This window comes from Pyxicephalus adspersus, chromosome 3 (genome assembly GCF_032062135.1).
Source record: "Pyxicephalus adspersus chromosome 3, UCB_Pads_2.0, whole genome shotgun sequence".
NCBI lineage: Eukaryota > Metazoa > Chordata > Amphibia > Anura > Pyxicephalidae > Pyxicephalus > Pyxicephalus adspersus.
This window is the reverse complement of record NC_092860.1, coordinates 150,766,521-150,788,426: the sequence shown is the minus strand read 5'-3', so window position 1 is coordinate 150,788,426 and position 21,906 is coordinate 150,766,521. Positions and strand designations below refer to the sequence as shown.

Below are 21,906 nucleotides of genomic sequence, written 5' to 3'. Positions count from 1 at the left end.
TTATGTAAAAGGTGAATCAGTACCTGGTGGGCAAGCCTGATGTAGACTTGGATTTCTAGTTCTTGGCGAGCCCAGTAATTTGCTTTTACAATTAGCTTACAATTATACAAACTAGTCAATGTGTCCGCATTACCTTTTCTAACTCCAGGTCTTGGAAGGGGAATTGACTCAATATCTTCTTATATGCCATCTCATCACTCACAGGAATAGGGCTGTAATTATCTGCATCCAGTATATTTCTATATACAAAGAAAAACACAATTAAAGCTGATCTCCAGAATTTACATCGGCCCTAAACATTTGTACAGTCCTCACCTACATATATTATACGGTATACCCACCTGAAAACAAGTGCCCATTTCTTCAGTAATATCTCGCTGTACTGATCTCTTATCTCCAGCAACATGTCAAACAGTTGGTTCACTGGAAAGCCATAACCCTGTATACAACAGATATGAAAAAACATGAATATCAACAATGACAATGTAATAATATTCCCAGTAGTCCACTTACAATAATCCATACAAATATATGAATGTCTGTAACGTATGTGATTTTTATATGTGCTTTAAAGCAAGCCCTACTTTCCCCTAAATACTGCTGTACATAAGTACTCCTTGTGGAATGCTCAGTGCAGTGACTGCAGCAGACACCGTCATAGCATAATGTGCTCTGCTTTTTGCACCATGTCCAACTGCCCAACCTGAATACATCTTGGGTTCTGTCACCCAAAGTAAAAGCTGACTGCCAGAGAACAAGTTTTAGCAGCACAGACCAAGCTACCAAGAGGCAGGCAGAGGAGGGGGCTGCAGGGGATTTAGGCAACAACACGGAGAGAACCAACATTGGATCAATTCCACCAGCATAAGAGCTCCATCTCACAGCTCCAACCTGGAGCCAGAAAAATCACCAGTAACATCCTAGCCAGCACCCTATACAGGAAGAGCGTATTGAAGTGAGAGGTGCAATTGGAGACAGTGGGCTTGTTTCATGGGTTCCACATCAGGATGCACATCAGGAGAAAAAGGGTAATTGTATTACTTGTTGGTGTAGTGAGCAACATTAGCACATTGATGTCAACAGGTTGTAAACTGAGAACAGACATGAGCTACTGGGGTGGTTGGGTGGAGTTGTGCAGTATATTTGCCTTGTAGGTGGCATTACTTTATTTCCTGTATTGATGATATGTGATATCAAAGAGAAGAAAAAGGCAATGAATAGGATTAGAATACCACATGGGGTATCCAGTGTTAAAGAACAGATAAAAGTGCAATAAACTCATCAGAATATACATGGCTTTCAAGTGTGATGATGGGCTTGAATGTGGAAGGAAGAGATAACATGGAGGTTTATTACATGGAGGTGTGTGTATGTCCTAACGATGACACAAGGAGAATATATTTGTGTTATGGTCACTGCTGGGCCCCATGGGGCCCTCAGGCAGGACTAAAAAGATGACTGCTCAATTTAGCTGCACCCACAATTTTCACTGTAAGTGTACAGATGGCATTGCCCATGTACATTAAAACAAATGGGTGCCCAGAAAGTTGGCAATTCTGCATGGTGGGTCAGTTGTTAGTTGGGAGGAAGCAGATAATCCTCAGTTGGTTTTAAATCTCACCTCCATCCTTAACCTCAGTCTTGGACAGTTTTACAGGCTTTTCTTTTGCACTGAAACTGCTTTCTTAGGGATATCACTGCACGGTGTGAGCTTCCCAGGATAGGAAGTTTATCACAGCAATTTAGAAAACTTCAATCTCTGAAACTGTGCGAATGACCCATATTCTTTTTTGAATGATTACACATTGCTATTATTCGGTCACAGAGACCGATGGAAACAGAGGGTTATAAAAATAATGCTAATCATGAAGATTATTTTAGTTCATAAACTTATTTTAGTTCAACTTACTTGTAGCGTGTCAGCAAAATGCACGATGAGATTCTTGAGATCCAAAACAAGGTTGGGATCAGAACAATATGACTAAAAGAAAAAATAATGAGAATAGATAATAGCATATTAAGTGAGCCATAAACACTTTTACCAGGAGCTGTTTATTAGTTGACATTTCTAGGATCCAATATTAGGATCTTACTGGTAGATTATCAGATTCAGATCAAATATGCACTAGTCTAGCTGTATAGCTATATGTTTGTAGTATGAGACTAAAGGCACTGCTACCTGTTACTGCCAGTCTGCTGAGATTCAGAGTGATATCTGGCTATGGCACTACTGTGCTACTCACTGTTCTCCTTGTTGGAGTGAAAGCTACACCTGGGGACCTGCAATGCAAGGATCTCCTTGCTTCCACTTTATTTATTGTACAGATTTGGGCTCCCTCACCTCTCCCTGGAGGGAGTTAACTTTTTTGAAGCAAAGCACTACATATACCAAGATTTCCAGCTCATACAGAGACACAGGACAGAACAAGGTATGTTAAGTCAACTGGAAAGATGACCTGTGGGGAGATCACAGCCAACACTGCTGACTATTCCTATGGTTTTTTTTTTTTACTTTCCTTTTAAAGGCATGGCTTTTACAACTCACGTCTTCTTCAAAACAAGCCCTCAATGATCCCAATAGTTACAGACACTATGGAATAATCAATCTGTTCTTCCTTCTTGACATTCATTGCATCTGCGTGATTACATTGGAGGTTACAGGGATCCTAAATGCCAAGTCACTGCTAGTAGGGGAAGGTGAGCTGGTCAGAGAGAAAATAATTCCGCAATCTTGAGGATACATTACTCCAAAGTGCCTGCACCTTCAAAGGTCAGTGGGTGCTTGTGTTAAAAGCTTGAAAAATACATGTTAATATTCATACCTGGCACCAGGTGCCCTTGAAAAGGCAGTTCCGGTTTGGGCACCAGTTAACGAAAGGGATTTTGTGAAAGGGACAAGCTCAACTGTGAGGAATGGTTAGAAGAATGTATTTACCCTGAACAAAAGTAAGAGGAAATATGATCATTTTATATAAATCCCTAAACTATCCATAAACTAAGTAGGACATTAAGGGCAATAATTATGCCTAAAGGAAAGCAGGTCTAACATCCACAAATATTTAGAATTCCTACCAGGAAGATGTTAAATAGTCTATCTCAGGAGTTAGTTTTAGTTACCTAAGTAAATTAATCCCAATAAAGGGGCTGGAGTTATTATTTAAAGGCATTTAACAATAGTGGAATGAGCATATATTAAACATAATACTGTAGACTGCAGATTCAGATTTTACCATCTACATTACTATAAATTCAGGAGTCAGTTACCGAATGGGTTCGCAGTGCCGCCATGGTCTTAGACAGTGCCAGATCCCAGAGCTCATCGATGTACGCCCGATTCACCAGCCCCACTGTCGTGTGTAAAATGTGATCTTCTACCACAAAGAATCTGACAAACAAAATAAACGTATGAATAATCCAGGGAAGAAAAGTATAAAATAAGCATGAAGACTAAACAATTCCAAGCATATTCTACTTAACTGAAACGCATGACATTCTAATGAATGTTTGTGTACGTTTTATTACTTTAATAACCAACACAACAATAAGGTTTTCAAGAATAAAGACCAAACGAGTTTTATAAATGACCCCCATTTGCTGGTTCAGGAGAACTCATTCTTTTGGCCCATTCAGGCAAAGGAAAATTTGTCAGGTTCAGTACAGATGAGAAAAGGATTCCTTCTAGATTGTAAGCTCTTTGGGGCAGGGTCCTCTCCTCCTCCTGTGTCACTGCCTGTATCTGTCTGTCATTAGCAACCCTTATTTAATGTACATCGCTGCAGAATATGTTGACGCTAAATAAATCCTATATAATAATAATCTATAAATCCTATAATAATAATAATAATAATAATAATAAATGAAAAGACCTGACTCATATTCAGTATTTAATTCATCCCAAAGTTGTATGTAGAACTCTTCGGTTCGTCCATAACAATTATGTTTTTATGGAGATGACTGCAAAGGGGCACAACAGAAAAGGACCTTCACCAAACCATTGTCACATGTCAAAACCATTTATTTTATGCCCTGGTTTTCTTTCGCTGGAAACACATGTACTCGATAATTTGTAAGGTTGTCCACACATGGTCATATAATGTGCATGAAATCAGCATTTGGCTCTTTGCAAGCAACTGCCTAAGACTGAGAATTTTTTTTTTTTTGTGTGGATTTACCCTTTAACCCTTTACAAAAAAAAAAGGGCGTTAAGATATATTAAAGAAGCCATTGTGGCCCCACAGAGTCTGCGATGAAGAGAGGGAGATACGGTTCAAAGGCAGTGCAATGGGCAATACCTGCCTCTGAAAAGTATCAACATGAAGGATTGTTTAATGAAAGAACACGCGTTTAATTAGAGAGCAATTACAATGTTATTATAGTCTATCTGCTGAAATCAGTCTGGAGCATTGTGGCTTTGACTGTGAATAGCAGGCTAGCAGTCAGGAGGAAAACACGCAGCGTGTATGTGTAGTAACATGACCCCGGCGATCACAAAAAACTGGTGTGGGCAGTGTGCTGGCTGCTTGCACATAGCGTTACAGGTATGTAGCGGATATCTGACACAGGCCAACCATACAGCTGATATATGCATGATAGGGATTCACGAACGGTCTCCCTGGAGCATGAATATAACATTGTTGGAGGGATGCCAAAAGATACCATCATGATTATTAAAAATGAATATGTCAGACAACTTTCCAAACTAAATCACATATTACTTTATCAAACATTACATGAAATTCAAGGGAAACTGCCCATTGTTTAACTGTGCCACCAGATACCTACAATCTGTTTATTAATAATCTCAGAGACAGTTCCCTGGTTAATGAGAATGTTAACCTGATAGAAAAATACCCCCCAGCTGCTCTCTTCGCTCGTCGAATGACCTACTAATGACTTCTTCACTCATAGCCCCTGATTTATTAAAGTTCTCCAAGGGTGGAGAGAATACACTTTTATCAGTGAAGCTAGGTAACCAGCAAACCTGGAACGGATTTCCTAAAAGTCAGGCTATTTGTTAGCAAATGTTTTCAATCCTGGACCAGATCCATTACCAGCCTCACTGATGAATGTGTATTCTCTCCAGCCTTGGAGAACTTTATTAAATCAGGGCAATAACCTCATCACACGCACGGCTCCAAGACTTTTCTAGAGCTGCCCGACTCTCTGGAATGGTCTTCCACAAACTATTCGGCTTGCTACTATTTTCTGCTTCTTAAAAGAGCCCTTAAAACCCAAGGCTTCAACCTCACCCACCATTCCATACCCCCTCCCCACTTCCTAGATTGTAAGCTCCTCTAGGCAGGGTTCTCTCCTCCTCCTGTGTCACTGTCTATCATTTGCAACCCCTATTTATAGTACAGTGCTGCGTAATATGTTGGTGCTATATAAATCCTCTTTATTAGTAATACTAATACTTTGGTTGTTTAATGATCTGATACAGCAAAATGTTATACATATAAGTACTAGTACATAAACCTGACTTTTTAATGAAATATCTCAGCTCATTACGTTATGTAAAATAAAGCAGTAAATAGAAAGCATATGTGATTCACAATATCTATATGAGCAGAGGACAACACTGATATATGGTTTAGTACACTTTAGGTATAAACTACATAACTCATTCTATGAACAGGAAGTGCAATGTAACCAGGCATCCATCACAGATAGAGACTTGTGACAATGTCTAAACCAGGAAAAAACATATCTATCTGAAATATGTAAGTAAAACCTGACTATAATAGGGACCATCAGAGAAAACAGTTTCCTCACTCTTGTGTTAGAACAACTTACCCTACTATCTGGTGGAAGTATTTCCTATATCCATCCAAAGTCTCGTGCTGGAAGAGAAAAGACAAGATGAACCACTGTGATGGATACTTGACTGCTGCACTGTGCACCATAGTCGGTCATTACAAAAATAATTTTTGTTTAATTGTTTTGTTTGTTTAAAAAAAAATTAAGGACAAAGGTTAGTAGAATGACTATCTACACCTTCGGGTATTTCTATGAGGGTTTGATCCCCTGGTCATATTGTCCAGAATATAAAATAAATGCTAAATCAGAAGAAATAGGATAAAATAAGACTGTGGACAGGGAGAAAAGACAAAGAATTATGTTTTCCCATAAAGTTATTGGGAATGTGGTGCGTTGTATAAAAGAATAGGGGTCTTTTTTCTTTCATTTCTCTACTAATTAGAGAAAGATCTATGTTTTTGGATTAGATTTTTTTAAAAAGTGTGCAAACATAATACCAGTCTAAAAACACACATGAACAATTTCAAATAAAGTTTTCTGTTTTATCTTTGCACAGTGCTGCCATACTGCAAAGTCAGCAGGATGACAGCAGAATTTCCTATTGCCGCTTTCTTTGTCACCTGTCTGCTCCTTGATCTTCAGATTTGCTTTCCTGTCATGACTTCTGTTTGCTCACTTCCTAAAGAGAAAGTGTCTTCAATGACCATTGACCAATGACCAATCATATTGGGGGTGAGGGATTGAGGCAAATCTGGCCAGTTAGGGCTTGGGCAGTGCCCCGTTCTTTCCAAAGTACCAAGACTCCTTGGTTAGCATCACATCCCCATTCAGGTGCTAAATTTTATAACCTAGGAACAATTCCCTACTCTTTATTTTTTCTCTTTGTGGAGGGTAACTCATCCAATGCATTTTAATTTTTGAATTTCGGAAATATTCCACGTAATTTACTGGCTGGAACATGAACTGCTCACAAAAGTCACGCAGTAATGGGCACTCTGCAAACAATCCAAAGAAATTACCATGTTGGACGGTGGCTGGAGTACAAGTCTGGCCTGCTTTCTCCTCTGTTTCCTGTAGTAGTTCTCAAAGATTTCTCGTGAACCCTGAGATAAGAAGAAGAGATCGTTACCAACACCAATCAAGTAACTGGACATGATCAAGATAAGATTACTGCAGTTATATCCCTGATTTTGTATTTCCATTTCCTACCCCTAAGGAAAGTTACTGAGCTTCCTGGCCAACCATGAGAACTGACCTAAGAGGTCCAAATTGCTCATACCCCAAGGACCCTGGTTGAAAACCAATGATCTTCTCAGAGGTAATGAGTAAATGATTGGCTTCTCCTAAAAATTACTACATCAATAAAAAAAAAAACCTGGTCAGGGTGCTGTAAGTCTGGAGCAATGTTGTTCATTCAGGGTTTCTCCAGAGGTTGCTGCTGGTTCCTTGAATAATGAGCAATTTGTACCTCAGTTTAAGTGACACCAATGATCTTTTTGTCTATCTGTAATGGTGACATTCTTCCTAATAGCCAGCAACGTAAGAGGCATCCTTCCTAGTGACCATACAACTGTGGATATTGCCGTTACTGTCAGGGGTTCCCGAAGACCAGAACCTTTTTCAAAGCTTGACAGGGAAGCCAGGGGTTAATCCTTTCTTCACCAGAGCACAGAAATAATGAGGTTGTTCTTGTAAAATGGAAACACATCTACTTATCTCTAATTTAGAACCAGAAGACCTATCTCGGTACCTATATATATAAAACAGAAATACACGTCATAAAGGTTAATTCTATACACCAACGCATATAAAATGATATTCTGTTTGACTTCATATATAATGAGGCCTATTACAAAGATTTAAACCACTAGAGTCAGAATCTTATCAATGTTTGTTATTAACAAATAAATGCCTGTTCATTATTTCTTTCTGTAGAAATGACTTGTTTATTTACAATATCCTTAGTCATACATAAAACTCATATAACATTGGTGGCTCAGGGGTTAGCACTCCAGCCTTTGCAGCGCTAGGTCCTAGGTTTGAATCCCACTATCTGCATGGAGTTTGCAGGTTCTCCCTGGGTCCGCGTGGGTTTCCTCTGGGTACTCCGGTTTCCTCGCACATCCCAAAAACAGGCAGTTAGGTTAATTGGCTTCCCCCTAAATTGACCTTAGACTACATTAATGAGCAGCACGGTGGCTCAGGGGTTAGCACTCCGGCCTTTGCAGCGCTAGGTCCTAGGTTCGAATCCCAGCCAGGACCCTATCTGCATGGAGTTTGCAGGTTCTCCCCATGTCTGCGTGGGTTTCCTTCGGGTACTCCGGTTTCCTCCCACATCCCAAAAACATGCAATAGGATTAATTGGTTTCCCCCTAAATTGACCTTAGACTACAATAATGACATATGACTATGGTAGGGACATTAGATTGTGAGCTCCTTTGAGGGACAGTTAGTGACATGACTATGGACTTTGTACAGCGCTGCATAATATGATGGCGCTATATAAATACTGTACTAAAGTTAATAATAATTAGCATAAGGAGAATGAACTTTCCCTAAAAAATGTAATTTAAACAAAAAAAAAAATTTGATTTTAACATACAAGTTTAAACCCAGTAGAAAGAAAAGCGAGTGCAGATGAAACCAAAAACTATCATTTCTCAGGTCTTTACAGACAAGCCATGTCCTGCGGCATTTGTCTAAAGCCTCCTGGGTGTACCCAGATAAGTTAAGGGTAAGGGAAGGAATGCAGCCATTAGTCCTCTCAAGGAGCGAGTAACTCAATCTGTCCCATGTGTCTCTCTGGGGGTCACAGGGTCACATAAGCACTTAGTAGGACAACATAACAAGTTCACAGAGTCATGTCCTCCTGGGAACAGTAGCTGTCCCATTAGCACAGAGCTGAGTGTGGGTTATCAAAGGTCATTGCCCTACTAATGTTTTTTTCCTGTGTCCTTATCGCTGCATAGCACAAAGTATCTGAGCTGAGCCAGTCCTCTATGATCTCACATTGGTGTTTACAGGCATCCAGCGGAGCAGGAGATGGGCAGATAGACTTGGAGAGGCCACATCTGACATCTTTCACCTTCCTCCCCCAGAGCTGCTGAAACATAGTAAGGACCGGGCAACTTGCTTTGTATCAGCACTGTAATTGGTAATAGAAGACTGAATATAACTCAAATGGTACTTGGAATAAAGCTAGTAAAGAATAACTATAAATCAGTAGGGAACCACAGAAAAATGTTGAAGGTACACACGTGCAATATTTGTCATTGGAAAGGATCTTTTTACCATTCCAACGAGGCATGAACGAGCGCTGTACATACAGCATCATTCTGCTATATGAAGAGGGGAGGGGGAGAGCGACGGAGCAATACGTCGCTGTGCTCTCTCCATGTCCCTTTCATTACGCTTGTTCGCTAGGACAGATGACCAGCGTTGAACATACGTCAGATGACTCTAGTCCGATTATATCCTCGGGGCTGATATCGCCTGACGTGTGTACGTAGCCTAACTCTCTACGACATATAGTATGCTTAATTCAATGAGAAGTCACAGGAGAGCTGCATAGACAGGTGTCCAGTGCTTTGCATAAAAGTTAACATCACTGCTTTTGATGTTTGTATCGTCCCTTTTATTATAAACACTAATAATGAGATAAAAACAAAACTATAAAAGATAAATGTTGTAGAAAAAATAATAAATAAAAAATAATACATTATGACAAAAGGATTACACACACAATTCTACAATGGGTTTTTTTTTTTACACCAAGCCCTATGGGTGCTACCATTTTTATAGTTTAAGTCACTATATAAAGCTAAACAGATCCTAAAAGATAGCACAATAGGTTAGTGTTTTTCAACTAGGGTTCTGTAAAATCCCAGGGTTCCTTCAGAGGTTGTTGGGCGTTCCTTGAGCAATTAACAGTTTGTTCCTCAATGATGTCTCTGGCTATCTGTAAGGGTGACATTCTTCCCAATGCCAGCAATGTAAGAGGCATTCTTCTCCAATTGCCACCATGCTAATGTACTGTGAGCTGTGGATATAGAAATTATAGAAGGTGTTCCATGAAAACCTGAAAAGGTAGAGGAAGGCTGCAGTAGGTTCTTGTTTATGTCAGCAGATTTGCTAAGTCGCCATTATGTACATCTCAGGAAAATGTCACATTGGAAGTGCAACATTTTTTGGCTCCATACCAGATTTCTTATTATTTAATGCACAATCCAGATAATTTCCGTTTTTACTTTAACTGGTCAAAAGTCTGGTCAATTCAATGGGCTCAATGATGAAAAATTGCATATACAAAGGCCAAGTTCAATAAAACTGCATGAATGAATGAGATACAGAACGCCAGTATATGAAATCTTGGCTTATCCTAGAAAAAGTTTGGCTCTCTTGTCACTTCTAAATGCTCAGTGAGTCCGCCCTGTATAAGGAAAGTAGAACTAAACCCTGGGAATATTCACCTTTCCCTTTCTGTTGCAGGCATCACCATCTCCTCCCTTCTTCACCTTCACATTCTCTGGCCAGGCTGGGATGATATAATTTCTATGCAGGTACCCCGGACTTCATTCTGTCCCAGCATTGAATAAAGCCGGGATTGCCGGATATCTCTGGCAAACGATGATAAGCTGCACATGCAAACTTAGATGGCTGGGCAGCAATCAGGCAGGTAAGAATACTTATTGTAGAAAGGACATCACCTGTTTCTTTGGACCTGCATGTTGCCAAACACTTTGGAAGACTTCGCAGAGATTCAGAGTTCCCATGCTTATTGTATCTATTCAATACTTCTGAGTTCAGCTTTAAGCAAAAGACAGGGGTTTCCCAGTACATTAGGAGACAGGTACTCGCACACCACACCTGCTAGCAAACACTGGCCCTATTCTAGACAGCTTCAAGTTCAGCAGCCGCAGTGCTCCATTAACCCAGGCCTGACCTCCCCCTCTCCCTGTGCTTTCCCTCGCTAACCTTCCTGACAGAGTTCAGGGTTTCCTGAAAAAGTCTGTGGGCCGGCTGTGTGATAATGTGCAGCGTTCTTATTTACAGGTGCCTGGAGTCTGACCGCCAGATGAACCCCTTCCTCGTACAATATATGAACTTCTGCCCCATCGATAAGCCTGCCAGACCTCAGCTACAAACAGAAAGGTGACTATGAGGTCGGTTACACAAAGGAAAAAAAAAAAAAAAAAAACAATAATAAATAACGTGTAAATGTTTATGTTACACTGGGCCCTTTTCACTCACGGGGCAAAAGTTCAAATGATAGGGCTCGGAAGTGGGCTGCTCTGATAATTATTATTAGGCTGTGAGTACAGTGACTGTGCCCCTGATATTTCCTCCAGAAAACAAAAGAAGCCGCTTCCTCTAGCTGGCAAACAGGATTCGAGCCATCGCTCAGCGGTAGCCTTATCTGCAGGTCACCAGCGGCCTTAGTAAGGGAGAGAAAGGCATGGCATCTGGGTCAGGGTGCTCCCAGCAGTTTTCTGCCTTCACACCCCCCCAAACAAGGAGCAGAACAAAGGAGGGAGCCGGGAATGTGACCTGGTCCTCCCGGGACAAACAACGAGACAATAACATTCCACGTACAAACCGCTTTCTTCCTTCCAATAAACACAAGCAGTTACAGTGACTATACAATTGTGTGCTTGTCAAATACTGACATCATCCCAGATATACTAATCAGCACCAATCATCGCCCTGACATAAAAACAAAAATGTGGTCCAATATATGCGGCCAAAGCAAGTCAACACAATGGTGCGACTTAAAAAGCAAAATCAAATATAACGGAGCAAGAGATGGGGTTATATTAAATATAGCGGAGCAGGAGATTTACCTTAATAAAAGGAGATATAAGCCTACAAGCTAGGTAATGTGTCAGTGTAATCCTTTTAAATGTTTTTTTTATCACCTTATGACAATGTCTTTATCTCCTTTTCTATCCAGAAAGATGAAGCTTTTTTTATTCAGGTATCTACATCCTGGACTGATATCCCAACTCTGGGATGACAGAAGTATTTAAATCCTGGTGTCTGTGTAGCTCATGGTTCCTGGCTGTATATCTGATGTCTCAGGTTAAGCTCCTTAAATTCCAATTCATATTTGGTAATGAGCTAAAGTTCTCTGGTCTGTACACCTAATCCAACCCTTATGAAAGGATCCCACAATTCCTGCACAGAGTCCCTGGGTCTAGACACCTGCTGTACCAATTACGAGGGTCTCCCACCAAGTTTGTGCGGAGTTCTCTAGTCTGTATACCTGTCATTGTGCAAGGTTGTCACTATGCTTGTGCAGAGTTACTGGGATCTTAAAGTGGAACTGAAGTATTAATTAAATAAAGGGGGTTACTGCAGAATGGGACAAACGATGTTCCTGCACATGTGCAGAACCAGCTTTGCTTGCCAGGGTTCCCTTGCATGAGCCTGGAATGAATGAACTCCAGCTCACCTGCGCAGGAGTTACGTCATCCCTGCACAGCCAATCAAGATGGCCAAAGATCGATCCTGGAAAGAAAGATGACCTCGCCCTGCGATGGAACACGGATCAGTGAGTTGAGCAGCTTTAGTCTTCTTTAATTATATTTCATATTTTGATGACTGTAACAGTAAGAGATGGATCACATAGAGATAGGAGGGAACAGCCAAAAATCCTGGAAGGTCAGTAACAGAGTGTGGGCTTATTATTATTATTATTATTATTATTATTATTATTAATTAAAAAATTTTTAAAGCGCCAACATATTACGCAGCGCTGTACATTAAATAGGGTTTGCAAATGACAGGCGAATACAGAAAGTGACACAGGAGGAGAGGACCCTGCCCCGAAGAGCTTACAATCTAGTGGCAGAGAAAGATCCCACTGGTAAAACATTTAGGACTTGAGAAAGAATCAAGGGGACTGAATGACCCCACTATAATAAACATATATATGGGCGGCATGACAGCTCACAGGTTAGCACTCTGGACTTTGCAGCCCTGGGTCACAGGTTCGAATCTTGGCCAGGACACTATCTGCATGGAGTTTGTCTCCCCGTGTTTGTGTGGGTTTCCTCCAGGTACTCCTATTTCCTCCCACATTCCAAAAACATGCAGTAAGGTTAATTGTCTTAACTCAAAATTAACCTTACACTGTAATAAAGAAATATGAGAGAGATATTAGATTGTGAGCTCCTTTGAGGGACAGCTAGTGACATGAATATGGATTTTGTACAGCGCTGCGTAATATGTCGGCGCTATATTAATACTATGTAATAATATTATTATAGGGAGTGACCCCTTAAATTATCCAAGTACAGTGGTGCTAGAAAATGTGGGAACCCGTTATATTTCTATTTTTGTGACCCAAAACATCATCTGATTTGAATTCCTAAAAGAAATTGAAGAAAACCTTTACAAAAGTAGATGAATAAAGTTAAATATTTTGGATTTGCCAAGTCAAAGTCCTGACTTTATTCCAATCGAACTGTTGTGCAAAAACCAGCCGTTCAGGAAACTCACCAAAATCCAAGGCTGAACCTATACTTATTGCACAAGTGGGTCAAAATAAAAACGATTCACTTACTTTTACCACATGCTGATGTTAATGGATCTTTTTTTTTTTTTTTTTTTTTTTTTTTTATAAACATGACCAAATATTTGATTGATATAATTTTTGATCCATTTGTTTAACTAGGTTTTCTTTCTTTTACTTTTAGGACTTCATTGAATATCAGATGAAGCCGAGCATACCATTTAGAACTGAAAAGGTGAATTGCTCCGATCTTTTCTGGTAAAAAGGTAGACAAATGCCAAGAAATAAGGAAAACACAAACATAAGGATAGGATAGCACATACACACATCATATGAATACATATGTATTTCTCCATACAGGTCACAGCATGAAACAAACTGTATTGCTGCAGGAGGGTAAACAAAAAAATCCCCCTCTGATGAAACTGTAGAAGTAAAAGAACATCAAACAACAGGAATAACGTTATCAATGGGACAATTTATAGGAAATGTTACAAGATTTGCTTTCTCTGAAGCACACAAATGGTAAGGTGATTCCTCCTCAATTACTCCTATTGTGTGTAAATTCCCCCACCTACTAGACTGTAAGCTCTTCGGGGCAGGGTCCTCTCCTCCTGTATGACTGTCTGCATTAGTCTGTCATTTGCAACCCCTATTTATTGTACAGCGCTGCGTAATATGTTGGCGCTATATAAATCCTGTTTAATAATATTTACTTTAAAAACCCAACTCCATTAAAACCCCCCATCTCTACACACACTGGTTTACTCCCCCACCCCCCCCCATTGGTACACCCCAATCTGTATGCACACCTTCACCTATATATACATTTTTCCTAAGTGTCTTCAGTCTGATCATGTGACTAAATTGCCCTTTTTCTCTGATGATTGGCAGATCCTGTACGCTACACAGAGCTATAAATTGCTTCTGCAAATCTATGGTGGTGGTGGGGCCCTTGACACATGGGCCCACAGGAAATAGGTTGGGTTGAACAATGATGAATACCATACAGAAGAATCTGAAGGTGCGTTTAAAACTGGCACAACTCAGGACATCACATGGCGCTCATGATGAAAACTGTATAGGCAATGTTCTCACCAGACCCTTTTAGCTGGGCGCACCACCCGACCATTCCATCTATTAGGTCCAATAGCACATGCTTAAATTTTACCTGTTAACAGTCATTTAGATCTTCAAGTGACCATGTTGTGAATATTAATGCTTAAACCATTTCATGAGTGTGTAAATACTCCAGTTCTTGCCCACCAAAGCTGAATGGGTGTGGATCTCCTGTCCCCCAACATAACTTTCTGGTTCCTTCCTTTGATTTCATGTTATTACTGAATGCTAAAGTGATGTTGGCAGGGAGTGGACGGTAAGCAGTAATCCACAGTAGGTATTCCTAAGGTATTGGAGAGTATACTTTCATCAGTGAAGTTGGGTGATCCAGCAAACCTGGAGTGGATTTGGTCCAGGATTGAAAACATTTGCTAATAAATAGCTAATGACTTAGGAAATCAATTTCAGGTTTGCTAGGTTACCCAGCTTCACTGATAAAAGTGTAACCTCTCCAGCCTTGGAGAGCTTTAATAAATCAGGCCCAATATATCCAATCATTCTGGAAGGACGGAGGTAGCTGTGCATGTAAGAAAGCAGATTTGGGGGGTTGTAGAAGAAAGAATGCTGACAGAGGGTTGCCCTTGAAGTAAAATAAAAAATAACTGCTGTAACCCTGGTAAATTTATTGTACCTGACACTGGGTTTAGGTACCCTGATTTAGGAGGAGAAAATCTTGTTCTTTTCATTTTCCATTAAACTGGCTCAGCAGGGTGAAAGCTGCATACTGAAAAATATGTTTCTCTGTGTATCTATAACTGCCAGGGAGTCCATGTGAATCTAAGGGGACGTGAAGGGATGCCGACTTGCAGATAACATACAAATTGGTGGAAATAAAATTCTTTAAGCGATTTGTGCTGTCACTGTAAGAGGAGATAAGACACCTGCCAACATCACAAGTAAACTCTGAGAGACCCCCGCCCTAGCATTGCACCATCGGCATGAGAAAACACTACTAACCCAAACAGGAGCAAGTACAAACACATCCCAATGTCCCCTGTCTGATCTCTACAAGGAAAAAAAATGAACTTCTCAGCATGGCTCTCCTAGGAACTGTAATGGCATACAAAAACTTAAAAATACTTTCCTAACTCAGGAATACACACACTTCTTTGAGCCTGCTTCACATTCTGGCGGTCTACATAGAGAAATGTGTTTGACCAATACTCCTGTATATATCAGCCAAACTTGTTAGGCCATCTGGACCCTACAAGATTCTGTGACTGCTTTATTGGGAGGTTTGTTTGCTGCCATCTCTGGGGAGACACCTTGATATAGGTGGATATTATTATTATTAAACAGGATTTATATAGCGCCAACATAATATGCAGAGCTGTACATTAAACAGGGGGTTGCAAATGACAGACAGATACAGACAGTGACACAGGAGGAGGAGAGGACCCTGCCCAGAAGAGGATATATGGAATCTTCGTAGTTGGAGGTGTATTTGCTGGCTTGATGTGAACAACGCCAGGGTTCCAATTTTAATTTCTGCTACCACTTTGCACCGGCCTCAAAAAGCAACACATCAGCCTGTTCTGTACAGAGGGTGACCTTTATGTGCTGTGTAAAGAAAGCTTCATAGTACTATGTTAGGTACAGATCTGACCAGGTCCTATTTACAAAGAAACAACAATAGATAATCAAACAGCTAAAATATATATACCAGAACTACTTTACCAGTCATAAGACATGAAATATAGCACAGTATACTGTCCTTCTTCTTGCTATCTTACATATGAGTGCAAAGCATAAGGAGAATAACACTTTTCAGGGGCTGCGGTTCAGCAGTGAGTAAAAGAATGCTGGAAGATTTTAGGAGCACAATCACTAGCAGAAGGAAGTGATTGGCAAATGATTGGCACTAGGCAAATGTCACAAGGGTGTCCCTTTTGAATAAGTTGCACAAATACCATATCGCCTTGATTTAGTATAAAATGCATTGGAACTTTATCTTGTGCCATTTCAAGTGGAACTCTCACTCTCTCTCACAAAGTTGGTGATCAGACAGGAATGTATTGCAGAAAGAACGGGCGACATCCATTCTACAATAATCATTCTTACCTGCCTGACTGACATCCAGCGGCTCTGCATGTGCAATAATCCTAAGTTCCCTTGTGGTGCCAGGAATGAACTCCCGTGAGCCTGTACACCTTATTCCCAATCATGATGAATGTAGATCAGAATGCAGCAAACAAAGAAGATGGCCGAGCTCATGATGGAATAGGGACAGGTGAGAATCGATGGGTTTGGTTCCACTTTAACACCTTGATAATTAAAGTGTGTCCTACAACCAAATGATTACATCAGGCAATTGTAGCAGTTAGCTTGTTGTAAAATTGTTGTGCTGGAATTTCCCTTCCCTATAAAAGTGATCTGGGCCACTATACAGCCACTTGGTTACTTCTGCACCTAAAGAGACCCCTTTCCTCTTACAGTGATAATGAACGGTCCTGAATCTGTTTGGAGCCTAGGAACACTATAAATTGACAAGCAAAAGACAATCGACAAACAAACATTTGCTGATATTCCAAGAAGGGAGAGAATGTTAAAACTTTGTTGTGAGGACTTCCAGGTTTGCAGGAAATCTGAGATGCTTTGTCTTCAACCAGCTGGAATAGTGTACAGGAATGCAGTATGGGGTCTAATAAACACAATCACCTTCAAGACAACCTGTCACTTCATTGTACCACGAGGCTCATTGGCATAGTAATAAAGTACAAAAAATAACCTGAATTTTATGAAACTCTAAATGCACAACGTGTGTTAGAAATTGCTGCATGGCCCTAAGACACAGCAATAATACTCAAAACAATTAACAGACAACTCTAAAATGATGAGCTGTAAAAGTTGTATATTCTTGCATATTGTAACGATTAATATTATTTTCCACTGATTTTGTTTGTAACTTTTTTGAAGCATTGCATAACAAAAAAATGTGTGGTTAAGAGAAAAACTATTTGCTACTTTGCCATGCTTTGTATATTAAACATACAGTGTCAAAACAAACTATAAAAAATTAAAAAAAAAACAAAACAGTATTGCTAAAAAACACCCAAGCCTAAATCACCACCGGAAAAAAAGATTTTTATCGCCAAAAAAAGGCCCGCATATGAATTCATAAACCGGCCTTAAACTCAAAATTTTTGCTTTACATAAAAGTGTAGTCAACCCATAAAAGTGTAGTCAAAAGTTTAAAAGTTTACTCAACTTTTTTTTTATTCAAAGTAAAAATTTGTAATTTTTTTTTTTTAAAGGGGGTGCAGCACCTTCCAAGAATGGGAGCGCAAAGCCTCCCCGGGATACCTAAGTCGCACATCCCGGGAGGCTCTTGGCTGTTCCCGGCTGCTTGCAAATCACGGTATGCGCAGAAGGAGCCCTTCTCAGGGCTCACGCATGCGCAAAGAAATCTTTTTCCCATTTACATCACCCGATCTAGCTTCTGCGCAGTGCAAGATCAGCTGAAACAGAAAGAAGACGACGCGGGACCCAAACAAAGAAACCTCCCGAAGGATCTGCAGAATTAAAGGTAGGTCTGTTTTTTTCTTTTATTTTGGGTCTAGTTCTACTTTAAGTAGATCTGGACAGTAAACTTCTGAAAGCAGAAATAGGATTGAACATACTGGCTATTGCTCAATAGGTGGAATTGGTAGAATGTTTTTTTTTCTTTTGTTTTTGTACATGGTGTTAATTTTTAGCATATGGTTCTGTGAAAAAGAAATAAGAACAAAATAATAAGTCGTGACACACGGGTGACTTGTCTCCCAGGCATTTAAAGTGACTCATATGGTCCTTGCGTCAGTGAGTGAAATCCCCCTAAATGGGTGTTACTAGAACAAATGTCCCACGTGCAGGCTAATGGAAGTGCTGGGGGCCAAGGATCGGTACAACTCTGTAATTCACCTAAAAGTTAAAACCACAGGCAGATGCAGGTGGATTCCCACAGATCAAATGATCTTAGGAGAAGCCTAACTTTAGTCTGATCAGCTAAAGAATAAATGCACTTTTATCTGTTCACTGTACATTACCATTGGTCAGTGAGGTTGCTCATCTTGATAGACCAATGACTGGTGTACATGTGTGTTTGGGGATGCAGAACTTAGAAGCAAGCTTCAACAGTACCCAGATATGGGCAAGATTCACCGCAGCAGAGTAGAATTTGAAAGGGAACTTTAAGAGACTGCTACCGGCACTTGCCTCCTTTGGTGCAAATGCCAGAGGCATTCACCCCCACCTCACCCCCAGTGACAGTAAACTAAAGAAAACACATTAACATCACAGCTATCACAGCCCCCATTATTATGCCTATAACAGATGTGTGGTGCTGCTACCAGACAAGAACTGTAACACCTTAAAGTGGAACCAAAGTCCTGCTTCAAACTTTTGCAATTCAGGGAGGTGGTTATCGCAAAAAAAAGGGAGCAATGTTCCTTCTGCAACAACTGCTCTTACCTGCCTATAAAAACATGGGTCCCGAGAATCTGGCTGATCCAGTAAACTTGAAAGCAAATTTCTTAAAATTAATATTCACCATTTGTTTTCAATCCTGGACCAGATCCAATATCATGTTTGCTGGCACACCTAGGTTCTCTTGTAATAGTCTATCTTCCCCAGTCTTGAAGAACATAAATAAATCAGATCCCATACGTCCAAAAGATTGGGTATGCTTTTTAACATGGGCAACCCTTGAAATACCTTTCAGATCAACAGAGAACGCCCTGCTTTAATTACTATATCCACAGCTTACAGTATATTAGTATGATGGTCAGTGAGAAGAATGCCTCCTACATTGCTGATCAGTGAGAAGAATGTCACCCTTACACATAGCCAAAAAGATCATCAGTGGTGTCAGGTAAACTTACCTGAGAGGCAAAAATTGCTCATTGCTTAAGGAACCCCTAAGCAACATCTAAAAGATCCCTAGGATTCCAGGTAACCTTGGTTGAGAATCCTTTCTCTAGTCTATAGGAGTATAAAAGTAGAATGATTGGGGTGGGAGGCCAAAATACTTATCAGCAGTATTGCCTGTGGTTTACCTGTCATGTGACACTTCGTATCATTTCCTAATAGTTGTTGTCAGATTTTCATAGTCCAGAATGAATTATGAGCACTCACCAGCACAGTATAGATGTGTAGGCAGCGATATACCGGAGAAAAGTCTACCAAATCCTTAGTGCCCAGTGCCTATGAATCAGAAAGGATAGTCGTTATAACAAGCAATACCGAGAACACCAGAGCCTTGCAAAATATACAATTAGTTAATTTTATGTTTTCCATAGCAATTTCTACTTTATTAGTTGTAAATTTTAATAGTGGTCTCATGTTTGCTGAAATAGTGATTACTTGATATAAACCAAATCATTTTCATTACAACTTGAACTAGAGACGATGTAAATGCTGTGCCTGCCCTGCACAGAAATCTTCAATGACCTGACAGAGAAAGAAGTCCTATGGATGTATAAGCGGGACAGGTTTCTTTTTTTTTTAATTTATCCTTCAGAAATATTCCTGGTTAGGTGTCTCAAAAATGGCATAACTCACCAAAATATGTCCAATATTTACCAAACTTAATAAATTTAATAATAAACTTTAAATAAAAAAAACACAAAAATCTGTTAAAGAAAAAAATAAAAAGATAGTAAAACGTATATATTATATAAAGAGTTATTTCCATTGGACTCAATACAGATATTTTGTATTGAATCCAATACAAAATTATTTGAATTTCCAGTCCTCCCGTGCAAACCAGGAAACCCTGGAGATCGTCTCTGCAGTCGCCAGCTGGAGATTGGAGGAAGAAGACGTGTCCCGAGGACCTGCAGGGACCAGCAGGACGCCAATGGAACAAAGTAAGTGTTTTTTTGTTTTTAGCGACCCCAAGTGTGACTTGGGATTACCGCTTTTTGCATGGAAAATCCACCTCGAGTCATACTCGGGATTACCATTAGGGGTTAAAAAAAATTCTGGGTTAAAGCTTGTATTTAGGAGCATATTTAAATTTTCATAGGTGATAAGATGTGTACCACGGTTGTTATTAGTAAAGACTGTGTTAATGATGTACTGAAATAAACTGAATGAAAAATTTAGTAAAAGTAAAAATTTGAAAACACAACCATCAATTACATTTTTACCCATTCAATATTCAATTTTTCCTTTTCCTACTACAAATATGTGATTAGGGATTTCTATATATAGCCTAATGGTCTGATACTCCAGATATCTAAATGGGGCTTGACCAATTATCTATGACTTACCTGGTTGGTGAATATACTATTGTATTGTACTGGTTCTATTGATACAAGACGTATTGCCATAACACATCATATTTCCCTCTTCATTTCTTTACTGTAATTTAGAATAAACTGGTTATTACCTCCTCTTCATCTTCATCTTCCACATCCAGGATTCCAGAGTCCTGTTCTGACATGGGGCTGGTCCCATTCACCTCCGGGCTGGGGCACAAGTCTCTTTTATATCTCTTCCCAAAACCTCCTCTGGACTGCTGAGACAGCATGTTGTCTATATTCCTCTGCTGTTGAGCCTAAAGAAAGACAAGACATGAATTATGGAACACATCTCTCACAATACACACTGACATACGTAACATGACATTTCACTTGTCTTATAGCTGAACTGAAATTCAATCAAATATTCAGAAATAACCTTAGAGGTAATGAAATCTTCACCATGCTGAACAAAACTTGTGCAGAGCTGTAGAAGGGACTTCAGGGAGAATTACAGAAGGGAGGCGGATAGAAGACAAGTCACTAGAAGAAAGAGCAGCACTGACTGGTCTTTAATACAGGAAGGTCCTTCACAGAGGTAAGGATCCATGCTGGACTACTGCACAGGTCTGGGAGAAATACACAAAGGACACCGAGATTCAATTTGCAATGTTTTATTGATTGCATTTATTTTTCCAGGAGTTTTGTAGCATATGTGCAGCCATGTACATCATTGTAAATTATCCATTTGAGTGTTTACTGCTATCCGGGCTCCATTAGATATCTTTCACACCAAGAAATGGAGAGAACCAGCAACAAGTCATGTCACTAGAGATCGGGGGGCCGCCTAAGAAAGCCTGTTAGAGGTGACTAATGCCCTGTACACATGGGCACTGTGTAATCTTGTCTGATGTGATGTATCGGAAATTAATCAGGCAGACCTATTCTTCCAACCTGTGAAGCTTCATAGAACTCACTTACAGCTGCAGCCAGCACTGTCACTATGAGTATGAAAATATGGCCGCTGACACTGCGATTCCTATCAGTGGGAAGCTGCACTTTCATTGTCCAATCAGCAAGCAGGAGAGGGTATTCTGGACTAAGATGCACTACTTGTGCAGCAGGGGTCTGGCTATACCATTATTATTATTATTACACAGTATTTATATAGCGCCATCATATTACACAGTGCTGTACAAAGTCCATAGTCATGTCACTAACTGTCCCTCAAAAGAGCTCACAATCTAATGTCCCTACCATAGTCATATGTCATTAATGTAGTCTAAGGTCAATTTA

General features: G+C 40.0%; 1 protein-coding gene across 4 annotated transcripts in view; it reads right to left on the bottom strand.

Annotated features, from left to right (window-relative positions):
• The window catches only part of EXOC6B (exocyst complex component 6B), a 186,461-nt gene that overhangs the window by 90,455 nt on the left and 74,100 nt on the right, over window positions 1-21,906 (bottom strand). For all 4 annotated transcript variants that reach the window (XM_072406673.1, XM_072406674.1, XM_072406675.1 and 1 more), the window contains exons 7-14: window positions 20,760-20,927; window positions 19,502-19,570; window positions 6,777-6,860; window positions 5,794-5,840; window positions 3,265-3,385; window positions 1,910-1,981; window positions 342-439; window positions 134-239 (exon numbers count right to left, since the gene is read on the bottom strand). In XM_072406673.1, the coding sequence (XP_072262774.1) occupies window positions 134-239; window positions 342-439; window positions 1,910-1,981; window positions 3,265-3,385; window positions 5,794-5,840; window positions 6,777-6,860; window positions 19,502-19,570; window positions 20,760-20,927 (765 nt within the window). The remainder of the gene's footprint in view (window positions 1-133; window positions 240-341; window positions 440-1,909; window positions 1,982-3,264; window positions 3,386-5,793; window positions 5,841-6,776; window positions 6,861-19,501; window positions 19,571-20,759; window positions 20,928-21,906) is intronic.